General features: G+C 36.8%; 2 protein-coding genes across 4 annotated transcripts in view; one reads left to right on the top strand and one right to left on the bottom strand.

The window, feature by feature from the left end:
* LOC306871647 (transient receptor potential cation channel subfamily M member 3-like) overlaps window positions 1-13501 on the bottom strand; it is a gene marked incomplete at its 5' end in the record, with an annotated part of 440831 nt that overhangs the window by 330414 nt on the left and 96916 nt on the right.
* The window catches only part of LOC306871461 (major facilitator superfamily domain-containing protein 3-like), a 35358-nt gene that overhangs the window by 17203 nt on the left and 4654 nt on the right, over window positions 1-13501 (top strand). For 2 of the 4 annotated variants that reach the window (XM_079419413.1, XM_079419412.1), the window contains exon 6: window positions 3965-5880. The exons of the other annotated variants lie outside the window; for them this stretch is intronic. In XM_079419413.1, coding sequence (XP_079275539.1) covers window positions 3965-4168 — 204 coding nt within the window. In that variant the 3' untranslated portion in view covers window positions 4169-5880. Of the gene's footprint in view, window positions 1-3964; window positions 5881-13501 lie in introns of those variants that run through there. 4 annotated transcript variants of the gene reach the window in all.

Genomic DNA, 13501 nt, shown 5'->3' with positions numbered 1-13501 from the left:
TACATTTTCTTCTTAAAAAGGTCTCAACAGTAACAATTTTCACTGTTTCATTAACACTACCTTCCGAAAGTTTATTGTTGATAAGATTTATTTTAAAGATATTTGAAAGAGGTTTCTTACGCTCACTAAGGCTGCATTTATTTGATCTAAAGTGCAGTAAAACAGTAATATTGTGAAATATTATTACAATTTAAAATAACTATTTTCTATTGTTATATATTTTAAATTTGAGATTACTCCATTCTTCAGAGTCATGTGATCTTTCAGCCTTCAGGAATTCTAATGTGTAGATATGTGGCTCAAGGGATATGTCTTCTTATTCCAACTTCATGCATCCTTGTTAAATAACAATTTCTTTGCAAAAAAAAAAAAAAAAAATTCTGGTGGCCAGTCAAGCTAGCACCAGCAAATTATGCATTTTATTTTATTTATTTTGTTAATAAGTCAGAAATAGTAATTTTAACATTATTATTTTCCTTAAAAAAAAATATATATATATATAATAATATTTACAATAATATCTGTGAATAATACAACTGTTTATACAGATACAGTGTTTATGACTTCCATGCTGCAAATCTATAAACAAAGATGACTTACAGTGCAAAGTTTTGAAGTAGCCTAATGTCTTGTCTTGAATAAAGCAGCAGATGCATTTTGCATTTGTGCTTCTTGCAAAACAAACCTTATGCAAGGTGCATTAGGTGGGTATCTTATGTCAGCTGCCGCTTCTGTGTCTCCTTTACAGTGTAAAGACATCTTATCTGTGTGTCATCAAACAGTCCTTCCATACCAGCTCTATTCTCCACAACAATCAGCTCCCTATTTTGTCCCACTAATCTTGTGTTGCCTAATTTCTTTCCTTGTTAGTTAATTTGTTCATTCTTTCTATTTGTTTATTTACGTGTCCCCTAGAAGATAAACTGTAGTTCTCACTGTTCATAGATATCTCTCCCCTCCCATGGTCTCTCATTTCATCCCCTCGTTCATCTTTGACATGATTGTATAGTCCTGTTTAAATGGGCTTGCACTGCTTGCAGGTGATCTTTCACTGCTCTCTCAGCTATTTGTCACTCCATCAGTTCAATACGTGCTGAATTAATGGCACTAACGAAACTCATTAAACAATAAGAGAAGTGTATGCTTTCCCTCAGTCTCTAAGCAATTAAAAACTTCACATTCACATTCTGAGGAAAATAACCAGGAGGAGGAATGTAAACTGTAGGTTAATTCGAAATGTTCTTATGTCAAACATACCGTAGCGAGAGCAGCTTGTGTGTGTTTGTTTTAAGGTGGTTTTTGCCAAGCGAAAACCGATACTGTGAATGTTTGTGAAAAGGCCCTGGAGGGAGAAACTGAACACCTTAAACAAGTTTGTAGGAATAAAGGTACTTCACTTAACTTTAGTGCTGAGGCCATGTGAAGGAATGGACTTGGCTTTGCTTTGCCAACTTGTGTGCTAAGAGTATGGAGACAGTCTCTGGCGTCCAGACAGGAGAGAAGGATTCAGACTGATCTTTGATCCTCCTGTTGGAATTGTTTTGATTGATAAATAAGAATCATGTTAAAAAGTCATCAGTTGCTTTGAAAAGTAACACATGTGAAAGGTCAAAATCAAACATTTCAGTTGTGTGCATGCTCATGCCAATTTATGTGTTTGTTACTACATACCTCCTGTAATTTGAAGTCAGTTGGATCATTGCACACTGAGATATGGCTCTCCGTGTGTTCACACTGTCTGGTGGCCATTCTGAAAGCTGTTTGAAAACTTTCACCAAAAGAGGAGCCCCTTAAATGTGTGTTTTTTTTAGATGTTTAAGCCTTTATTTTGGGTAAGTTTCACTACTTATTGTAAAATTCAGAGATTAATGTTCAGGCTTTTACATATTGTAACCTGGAACTTGGATGTGGGAAATAATTACATTAGATCCAAAAGATAAAAGTTTTAGCAACATAGTGCAGATGCTACAGAACACAGTTAGCTGACTAGCTGTATAATTATTGCTGGTCTGTGGTTTTACAGTGCTGTAATTTTTAAAGATTTCATATTATTTTAAGGTGAGCTTAAAGGGAACACTACTATGAAAATCACACAGCTTCAGTGTGACATTAATAAGAAAAAGTATAATTTCCTAGAAATTGTTAATAATAGTTGTTCATATTAAAATATGTATGAATTTAATACATGAACTAGACTATTTATTTAGCAAAATCCTGTCATTTTAATAAATATTACATGAAATGTATTAAAAATTGTTGCTGCTCCAATTAAGCTCAGTGTGTTCTCTTTAAGCTCTTCCATATTAACCATCTATGTAAATACTTCATAAACAGACTTTAAATATTAACTGATGGTTGTCACTTTAAGTTAATCTTTATAAAATGTCTAATAACTTTTAACAGCTTTAAGATGACAAAATCGAGACATAACTATAGTTTATGCCCAAAGATGAAAGAGGCATGTCGTCCATCAGAAACCTGTCATATCTGTCCAGGAAAAAAAGCAACTAAAGACTGGAATACACTACACGACTTTTAAAATGTGAACAGATTTTTAAAACGCCAGGCATCATACACTTAACGACTGAGGATCACACACTAGCAGACTTTAAATTCCTTCCGATCACAACAAACTCACACAGAAATGTGCGCATTGTTTCTGTGTTCATCCCCATGAATTAAATGTTTTATTGGTTTGTTTTATTTAATTTTTGAATATATGTTACGTAGCCGAACGTGGACTAGTATTGTCAGTCCTCTGTCGTGTGTCATGTGTTCCCACCTCATGTTTCCTTATTTGGTTTGTTTCCTGTCCTTGTTTAGTGTGATTATTAGTTAATTCTTGCCCAGCTGTGTGTATTGATTAACCTGTGTATTTAATTTATACACTGACTGAAAATGAAAAGTTGCGATTTTCTAGGCTGATATGGCTAGGAACTATACTCTCATTCCGGCGTAATAATCAAGGAACTTTGGAAAGGAAGGAAAGGAAAGGGGTGTGTGGCCATGTATGGTGACCCATACTCGGAATTTGTGCTCTGCATTTAACTCATCCAAGTGTACACACAGTAGTGAACATACACCGTACTTTCCTTTCCTTTCCTTTCCACCGTACATTGCTGCCGTACCATGGGTGCAGCAGGCGCAATGATATTACCCAGCGCCTGAAAGTAGTCCCCATCTATATCATAACTAGTTACCTAGCTGGGGACTACTTTCAGGCGCTGCGTAATATCATTGCATCTGCTGCTCTCATACGCCGGAATGAGAGTATAGTTCCTAGCCATATCAACCTAGAAAATCGCAACTTTTCATTTTCCGTCAGTCTTAGTACATGATGTAACTACGGAAGAGTCAAGCTTTAAATAGGAAATTTATCGAAACTCTTTGGTCATTTTTGAGCGAGATGCTAATGGTCTAATCCGATTCAATGATCTATGCTAAGCTAACCTAAAAGTGCTACCGCCAGACACGGAGATCGGCTGAATGGATTCAAAAACAGTAAAACTCAACTGTTTAACTCTAGGCGAGTCGGAAAATGAGCCTATTTTTTTTTAAAAAGTGGAGTGTTCCTTTAACATGAATGAATTTTTTCTTTTTAAATTATTTAAGCAAAATACTATAGAATTGTAATATGAGTTGACTTCTTTATTAGCAATAGCATGAAAAATATTGGGTTTTTGGGCAGAGTTTTGAAATTAGTGCATCATAATATAACGATCACTTGCATAATTAAATGCTGGACCTTTGCAGGGTTTGAAAATATTTCATAAATCAGTGAATGAATGGCTTGTTTCACACTGGTAACATCTGAATCTAGCCTTACAGCAAAACACATTTCCCTTTCTTCCTTTATAATTTACTGTCAAGAGTTAATACTAAACCACTTTCTGTATTTCCCTCTTTCTCTCTCTCTTTCTCTCTCTCTCTCTCTCTCTGTCTCTCTGTCTCTGCCTATGTTCAGGCAACCCACTACAGTTTTCTGGCCACACTGGAGGTCCTGGGGAAACTGAGTTTTAGTGCCCTGGCTGGAGGTATGGTGGACACTGCGGGCTTTCCCATAGCCTTCATCCTTTTCCTCTTCCTCACCTCCAGCAGTGCCCTGCACGTGTGGAGAGCCACAGAGACTGGCGTGCTGAAGGAGCAGCTCAAAGAGCAGCCACAGTGACCAGAGTTAGCCTATGAGAGAGGGTGTATATGTCTGGGTGAGAGAGAGGGAAATGTAATCTTATGTTTTGCATAAGATACTGGTGGCCAAATAGCCAGTGAAATGAGTATGTTGTTTATTTGTATTTATTTATAACTCAACCAGCATTGATGTGACGAGCCACACAGCACTCTCGCTGAAAGCCAGTACCTCTCTGAAAAACACTGCAAATGCTTAACAGCTGCATTGCACCTCTACAGCTAACTAGCTTTAAAGGTACTTGCTTTTCAACAAGAAGTCATTCTGAATGCCAAGCGGACTGGACTATGGCACTGTGCACATGTCATCTAGTCTGCCTGATGGACAGCAGTCAATCATTTAAACAACAAAATGTGGTTAATCTATTACGTTTGATATATCGGACAATGATTCCAATTCAATACAATTTGACCTATATAAGGATCTAGTCTAGTTGGGTTTAGTTAATCACCCTAGTCATTTTATTATATACAGCATGCATTTGCCTTAGAAATGCCTTTAGTTTTTAATCGTATGCTCTCTGACACCTTAGATACAATTCCATCATCTTATTGACCAATCAGCAACACTTTGGGAGCAGTATGAACATTGAATTATGGTACTATGCTTAGTGGAGTGGATTTTTTTTATTCTCAATGCAATACTTAAATTAAAGGGGTCATATCATTGAATATTAATATTGTGTTAAATATAAGTTAAGTGTATGACGAAAAAGGGCTGTACCTTTTTACAGTATTATACATCGACTCCTATTTGGTGTTCAGTGACTTTACCCAAAAATATTGCTTAACTCCAAAAGAATTAATGAAAAGAGTGAAATGAGTTAAAAACCTGGTGCTGTTCCTGGTTATGGAGTACCTGAAAATCCTTATCCTTCCTAGGATTGTTAGGAAATGTTAGGGAAAAGTGGCCCGGCAGCAAATGTGATCTCAAGATGGTGTCTGAGCGTTGTAAAGGCACAGCAGCAAAGATCAAGGGCCGAAAATGGTTATAACACACTTAATTCGATGCAGAAAACTTGACTAACATTGTAAGTGGAAAAAAAATTATGATATGACCTCTTTAATGATTTTAAATACTGTACATTGTAACAGTTAAATTAATCAAGCTCATTTTTTTGAGCTGATACATGTTTGTTTGAAACATTTGTTTTTGTACAAGTTGTCTGCATTTCCTATGCAATAACAAAATTATTCATGGTTATTACATACAGCTTGAAAAAAACATGAAAAAAACTTTATATTGCCTTATTAGAATTATTAGTATTTTAATGATTTTTTGTAAAACCAAAATGTGGAGCTATTGTTGAGAGTATGTAGGCATACGTGTGGGATGTCAGTTTTGGAGGAGAGTTCAATTTCAGTTGCAAAAAAAAAAAATCATCAAATGAAGCTGCAGCTATATATGTATGTAGCGCAGTCACGGTATATGTTTTCCATTCCTGTTGAAAGCAGAAAAATATTTAAATATAATAAACTATAGTATAGTCTATCTAATCTTCTTTTTTTTGCATTGGTTTTCTTGGGGCAATACAAACAGACAGTCCCAATTAAATGCTACATTTTAAAAATGGTTACAACCTCAACACTTTATGAAATAAGTGGAAAAGGTATGGCCTATTGATGGTTATTTTGTCATTAAATCATCTTAGCTTGGACTAATGGAGATTCAAAAATAAAAGCTACTGAACCCAGAGTGTGTCTGCGCTTTTATGAGGTTATCAAACAAGAATTGAAAGCCATTAGTCTGTTATTAAGAGATCCTGGGCCATACTGCTTACCCTTAGTCTTTAGAAAATCCAGTATTGTCTTGTGTACATTTGTTTTATACACACATCTCTAGATAACAACTCTCAAGTATTTCCCCCAGATGGAGCCTGGAGACTTTTCCCCATAAGGTGACGTAATATCATATGCTGTTGATGGGACTGAACCGTATCCCCAGCTTATACCGTGACACTGTCTCCCTCACCGTGACAGAGAGATGATTCTTCCTGATCTGTCAGAGGGATTAGGAATCCTTACGTAATTCATGAATAGACCTGCACTTCACCCTTTCACTGTGACATTATTTCCCGGGTGGTTTAGCCGGAGAGAACACCCTGTGTAAGAAACGAAGGGAACGTCGTCTTCACACTCCACTTTCACAAAACCACAAGAGACCAAAGACTGGTCAAACAGAGAGTGTGTCTACAGCGGGTTTTTGCAGGGTCGTCAAAAATATATTCAGAAATATAGATTTAAGGATACATTTTCATAAGATAGGTAGTTTATAGTTTCTTCAGTTCTGAGCCAGATTCAGACTGCTGTTTGCTTTGAAGTACATTGCGATGAAAGATCTGGGCCCACAAATTTGACAAAGATTGAAGCATGTCATTCACCTATATAAATGGAAGTATTCAGGTATACATCCCCTGCACTGTGTGTTTTTGTATATTAAATATTCTGGGAAATTTGCCCATGCTTTCAGCTAAGAAAAAGAGATTAGTACTTTCAGCTCTATTTAACGTTTTCAAAATGTATACTGTAAATCTATGGACCATTTTCACAGACTGTGATGGCTCATTTCCACAGTTATTAAGAGTTTAAATGCGATAGATACAATGAAAAAAATATATTTTTTAAGGTAAGTGGTTGCAAACAATTTATATTAGCAACATTTAAATAAAAAATGTTGAAAGTTAGTCAACTAGATTTGTTTATTTAAATGTAGCTAAAATAAATTGATTGCAACCACTTACCTTAATTTTTTTTTTAATCTTTTTTTTTCAGTATAGATAGATAGATGGACGGATGGATAGCCAGTTAACCTCCAATTAGCTTTGAGCAAGAAATGTGGCCAGGATTCTCATCTACAGACGAGGAACGTGGCCATCAACTGTTTTTAAGGTAGCAAAGCTGTAGTAAATTGACTTGTCTTACCTAATAGCAACAAACAATAGGTATGACATGAAACAGACCTCAAGTTGTTTCTTGTGCTTTTCCCAGGCATTGAGTTTCCATTTTCTGGGAGCAGAAAGAAGCATTAGAGCCTCAGGTCTTTGGGAAATAAGCTGAGAAGAGAAGAAAGGACACAGTGTAGAGTGAGAAGTAAAGGGACAGTTTGTCTCGTGGTGTCGATTGGAGACAGACCCCCGACTGGGTCTGAGAAATTGGGAGGAGTTGTCCAGCTGAGTGAGTGAGTCCAGAGACTGTACAGTCACCAAAGCCCATTCTGCAGCTTTCTGTTTCAGCCTGTCTTTCCAAGTCTCATCTAAACCTTGCACAGTAATTTTAACTTGAAACATAGCCGTTCTGGACCCATACATGTTTATCTTGTGGCCAGTGTTATTTTAATATCATTGAGATGCTATTACAGTTTTTATTATTATTTTGAATTAGCTTTTATTTTTATATTTTCCATGCTTATTTTAATTAGTTTTTGTCTTTTTTAAATATGTATGTGCAGTTTTCATTATTATATTATTTATTCCAGTATTACTTAATTTATTTTGGCAACTAGCTAAAATCAAATGCGTTTAATAAGTGTGTGTGTGTGTATGTAATTTTATTTTAGTTAAAGCTGCAGTCCGTAACTTTTTTTGGGTTAAAAATGATCCAAAATCAATATTTGAGCAAGTACATAACCAGCCAGTGTTCAAAACTATCGCCTTCCTTTAGCCCGATTCACAACGGTTAGTTTATAATAATGTTTTCTCATTTGAGTGCAACGTGTAGGTTTTCACAGGAAATTCAAGCATGACACTGCGTCATTACGTCACATCTGTAAACATAAAGAAGTTGTCCTGGCTACTAGGTTATGGCATGTGAGGATCCTGTAGGTAGAGGATCGTTTAGCCTTTTCTTACAGAAGCTAGAATAATTAAATGTATCATTTTGATGGCCGATTGTAATCCAGAAAGGATTATGTGTTTATGAAGCGTGAATGAAATTAAATTATATTCCAGTTTTAAATGTGCTTCTGATTACAGATTACACAAGATTAATATTTTAAAGACAAACAGTTCGAAGGGAGCATAATTTGCTTTTTGGGTTAAAAGAATTTCTTAATATGAAATTCGAATGGCATGACAATTAGATTAGACTGTTCAGAAATTGAAATCTACATGCTAATACACACTATACTCATTGTCACGCAATGCTGATGTTGTTAACATTAATAATTTGAGAATAAAGTATAACAATTATAATAATTTGCACAGTTAGATGTGAAATGAGCTAACCGATTGTTAGATTTAATCACCATTGGTAGCGTGATTTATTGTAATGCTTTTTTCCTCAGTTGGTCAGAACAAACGTGGCAGACTTGTTACTTACTTGTTCAGATGGCAATATATGGTGAAAATTCTTATTTGGCTCATATATTCCAAAACATAGACTAGAATCTGTGATTGCGAAGAGTTGTATCCATACTGGTGCAGTGACTGACAGACTGACACACATATTCCTCAAAACATTAGATTCATCTGCGCTGGATGCCGTGCCGGAGCACAACCCCACGCACAGTAGATAATTCTGCACAGAGCTGCCATTCCAGGTTTTCAAACAGAGATGGCGACAAAGAGGCAAAACTTACGGACTACAGGTTTAACAATTCAAATAACTTTTTTTTTATTGATTATACTATCACTGCTTGTGACTTAAGATGTCTTAAAATGCTATTAATATTTATTCACCTTCATGTCTCTCTTAACCTGTGTGACATTTTTTCACACATTTCACTTCTGTGGAAAACAAGATTGATTTGATTTGATTCATTCATTCATTCATTCAGTGTCGTTTGGATCCCACTGACTTTTAAAATACCTTCTATGTTCCAAAGAAAATAAGTTGTAAAGGTTTGGAACACCACGAGGGTGAGCAAATAATGACAGAATTTTATTTTTGGGTGAACGTTAACAGTCTCATTACAGCTGAGCATAACTGACCAACCCTCTCCCCCAATGATGTGCTTAGTCCCTATATTAAAAACCAACCAACTATCAACCTCATCATGCGTGTGATAAAGTTTCCTTTGTGAGACAAGGGCTGATATTGAAACATGTTTTAATATCAACTAACAAAAGTGTTTTGTGGAGCCCCCGAAGGGAAGAGGTGTTGGCTTTTTCAGCGCAGCTTTTTATGGGCAGGCCGGCAGAATGCGCTGGTGGCTCTTTGTCTGCCAGGGAAACCCTAGCCGGGAGGTGCGGACTGAGCGCAGAGCGGCGGCATCGGATAACCACGCATTTCCTCTCCTGCTATTTACCGGCCTTTTGTTTGTTTGCCGAATGTGAAATATATACATGTCACCAGATCAGATCTGCTTTCCACATGTTGCCCCCTCTCTTTGTTTGTTTTTTTATTCATCATCCTCCTCCTCTTCTCCTCCTCTTTCTCCTCTGCCTTTTCCAACTCTTCACGTGCTGTCAAAAGTCTGTGCGCATGTTCTGGAATATTTCTGACTGAATTTGATAACCCTCTCAGAACTGTTCAGATATCATTTACATAATGCAGTCTATTATTTAGGAGGCAGAACGCTTGCATTTGTGTGCCAACATTGTAGAAAAGGTGTTTTTGTTTGTTTGTGATGAAGAGAGATGGGTAAGCTTGAGATGACCTAAAGGTCATGTTGTCGCTCTTCAGTACATGAGACAGTCAGTATGCTAAACAATAGCAGTTTTAAGATCAGCTGTACTGAATTCCCAAAATATTTCTCCACTGCTAACAGAATACAGATACAGAACAGCGGGGTCCAAAAGCCTGAGAATGAAGAGAAAAACCACACTGTGTTCGCTAGGTTTTCTATAGCGTGGTCATTTTTCTAGAAAAAGCTTAAACAGATTGGTTTTCTACACCAGTTACAATCATGTCACCTTCTCAGTCTGTTGTTTTCTTGAAATGGTTTGTCATTTGTATATATCCAATAGTTCAAATTATCCTTCAAATGTGGTTTAAGTATGTAGGTGCTTAAAAAGATGAAATAATCACTTCATACTCATCTTATTTCCCTGGTAAAAGGAAAGATTTTTTTTGTTCTTCCCTTAACCATGTGCCCACACAATAATCATAATCAGCTATTTTTACCAACCTGACTTTAATCTGCATAAATATTCATAGGAAAGCCAAGGGAAATACATGCATAAAGCAAGCCTCAGTCTGTTAACCAGGGTTGTGCTCCGTTCAAAACTGAGTTGAAAATTTCTTTTCAATTCATGAATTTGAATTGAGATATAAAAAAATGTGGAACAGCAATTTTAATGTTAATACATAAACCTTGAAATATAATTAAAATGAACTGAAATTCATACTAATGTATATAACTATCATTATAACCAGAAAAGTGCAAAGTTGGACTAGACAAACTATGAATCTTGACTTTAAAGGTGCCATAGAATGAAAAACTGTCTTTACCCTGGCATATTTAAATAATAACAGTTCTGTACATGGAAATGACATACAGTGAGCCTCAAACACCATAGTTTCCTCCTTCATATGTAAATCTCGTGATTAAAAAAGACCACTGAAAAACAGGCGAATCAGAACATAACACCGACTGTGACGCAACAGTCGGGATCACTACGCCCCCAACATTTGCATAAACCCGTCCTTGTTCTAAGCCGGCCGAACCATCAGAAGCTCTTCAGGTATTGTAAATAAACAAGCGCGGACAACAGCGAAAATAACAAAATAAATTTTATGTTCCAGGCCGTGCAGGGGGTGTGAAGTGCAGGGATGGGTTGGTGTCTGTATTCAGAAAGGCACAGAAAGCAAATAACGCGAGCCTAAAGGGACATGGTTAGCTCCTTGCTAGCGGTAGCCTGTTACAGTACATAAGATTTCACTTTCAGTAAGGAGAGATGAGGATGATGGCGAATGACTTACAGATCCTGAGCACCACTGACAAGCATCTGATCTTGTGAAATGTGTGGTAAGTACTGTTGCTCCATAATGTAAACATAGTTTGTGTGATCGCGTCTCTTGAAAGTGAAACTATAACGCGATCGATGGATCGTTCAAAAGCAGTTTCAATGCCTCGCATATTAATAACGGCTCCCTGATGCCCGCGTTTTATATACAGTATAATTACCCGACGATATAACTGCGAGAGAAAGTATTTAAATATATATTTTCCTCCCTGTGCTTCATTCTTGCTGATGAGCCGTACTGTGAAAAAGCCAATCAGAGCAGGGCTCAACATTGAGCAGCACTGTGAACAACCAATCAGAACAGAGCTCATTATTATTCATGACCCTGCCAAATAAGCCAATAACAGACCGTTTCATTCTAGGGAGAAATCCTAGGGTTGTAAATGGACATGTAAAATCGTTTCTGTAGATTTTTTGCCCTTACCTAAGCCACATACCTTCTGTGTAGATATCAGAGAACAATTTAAAATACTGTATCAATGCATTCTATGGCACCTTTAAGGTTTATAAGAAGGATGGATGGACTGATGCACAGACAGATAGAGTGAGAGAAAGATTGATGCATAGACCAATGGACAGATAGATGGATAGAGATTGAGAGATGGTTCAGAAACTTCATTGATTGCAAGAGAACATAATGTGAATGATGATGAATATTGCTATAACAAGCATTTTCGAGAGCATGTAACTGATTATCATTGGCCTGATGATGGCACTTGGTGTGGACAAGGAATGCTGGTCGATTCTGATGTGTTTATCACACTTGTGCTGGTAACGTGAAGGGGCTGCGGAAGCAGGTCTGGTCTGATGTGTAGGATAATGGGAATGTGTCTGTGTCTGCGTTTGTGTGATGGGTTGGGTTGTGACAAGCTGCCAGCTCATATGGCGTTGAAGCAGAGTCACCACCGCCTCACCCCTGGCTTCACTCCACTGCTCTCCCCTCCACCTCGTTTGGGCCATTACGATGGTGGCAGCAGAAGCCCGCAGACCTCTCTCGTCCCCATCTCATCCCCCTCTCTTTCCCCCTCACTGCTCCCACTGTTTATCCCCTCCCTCCGCCATGTCCTGTCCCTAAATCACAGCGTTTCTCATTTACCCCTGCCTCCCGGTGACATCACTGCTCCTTCTTTGCTCAGAGTGTGGAGCGGGGATGTTCATCGGACCACGGCAGCGTGATTCAAAATACTATTTCTGTTCGCTTCGTCGGGCCGGCCATTGTGGCATTGCTACTCGGGAAATGACAGGCCAAAGGGTGCTTTTCAATGGCGTATTCATTAAAAGTAACTGCTGCAAACTATATGTGACATTTAACAGAAATTTGAGAAATGTTATTTTAATGAAAATATTTTATTTAATTTTATTCTTTTACAGTGAATAGGTACTGAAGCTTTCAAGCCAAACAGTGCCAAAACTTATTTTTCAGAGACTCAATACAGTTAAAGCGCTGTATTTTAATCAAGCTTTATGTGCTAGAGTTGTCATTTACTATAAATCTTGACATTTTCCCAAGCTCATAACAAGTAGTGATGTCCAATTTTAGAATAAATCATTCTTTTGAGTCTAATCTTTTCAATTTATTCACATCGAACTGAACCGGTTCACTTTTGTGTACCACATGAGTAAGAAATTCAGGTAACACTTTACCTATAGCCTTTATGTATAATGCATTATAAAGGGTTATTAAAGGGTATAATGCATTATAATTATTCATAATGTGCGTTGTAATACATTATATCTTGCCATAAATAATTATAGCTGAATTTAAAATGCATAGTGTGACAATTAATTGATAATACTTATAATGTATTAACTGCGGTTATAATTATTCATGAGATTGTACAGTGCATTATAAGGTGCATTACAAGGTATAATAAATGCATTAAAACAAAGCCTTTATGTATAATGAAATATACTTAAAGTAAATTGTTACCAAAATTCATATTGGTTTGAATAACATTTGTGAGTACGGTAAATGATGAATGATACATTTTCATTTTTGGTTAAACGATTCCCTAAAGTAATGTAGTCTGTGGTCATATTCAGTGTTGTGACTTTTGTTAGTTGATTCAGTGTGTTCTGCTGGTGGGCTAAAGCTGCTCAAGTTTCTTCTGATCTCACAATAACACCTGTAGAAAAGGGTAGGGATTACCTGTTTCACCATACCGCCCAATTAGTCATTATAATGTGTCATTTAAACCTGTATTATTACGAACTGAATCAGTGAATGGCCTAAATTTAATCTCCTGTCATAAATCGCTGCGTATAGATTAATGCAGGTTTGAATTAGTATTTAGAAATTGTTTACAAATTCTATAAAGTGATTGATCTTTCTAACATCATTTTGTCCTGCTACACTGCCCTTTTCTGAAGACATAAATGGACGTCATTGTCTGTTTCTATAACAGCCAGAT

The sequence above is a fragment of the Barbus barbus genome (assembly GCF_936440315.1).
Source record: "Barbus barbus genome assembly, chromosome: 6".
Lineage (NCBI taxonomy): Eukaryota > Metazoa > Chordata > Actinopteri > Cypriniformes > Cyprinidae > Barbus > Barbus barbus.
This window is presented reverse-complemented; position numbering and strand designations above follow the sequence as displayed.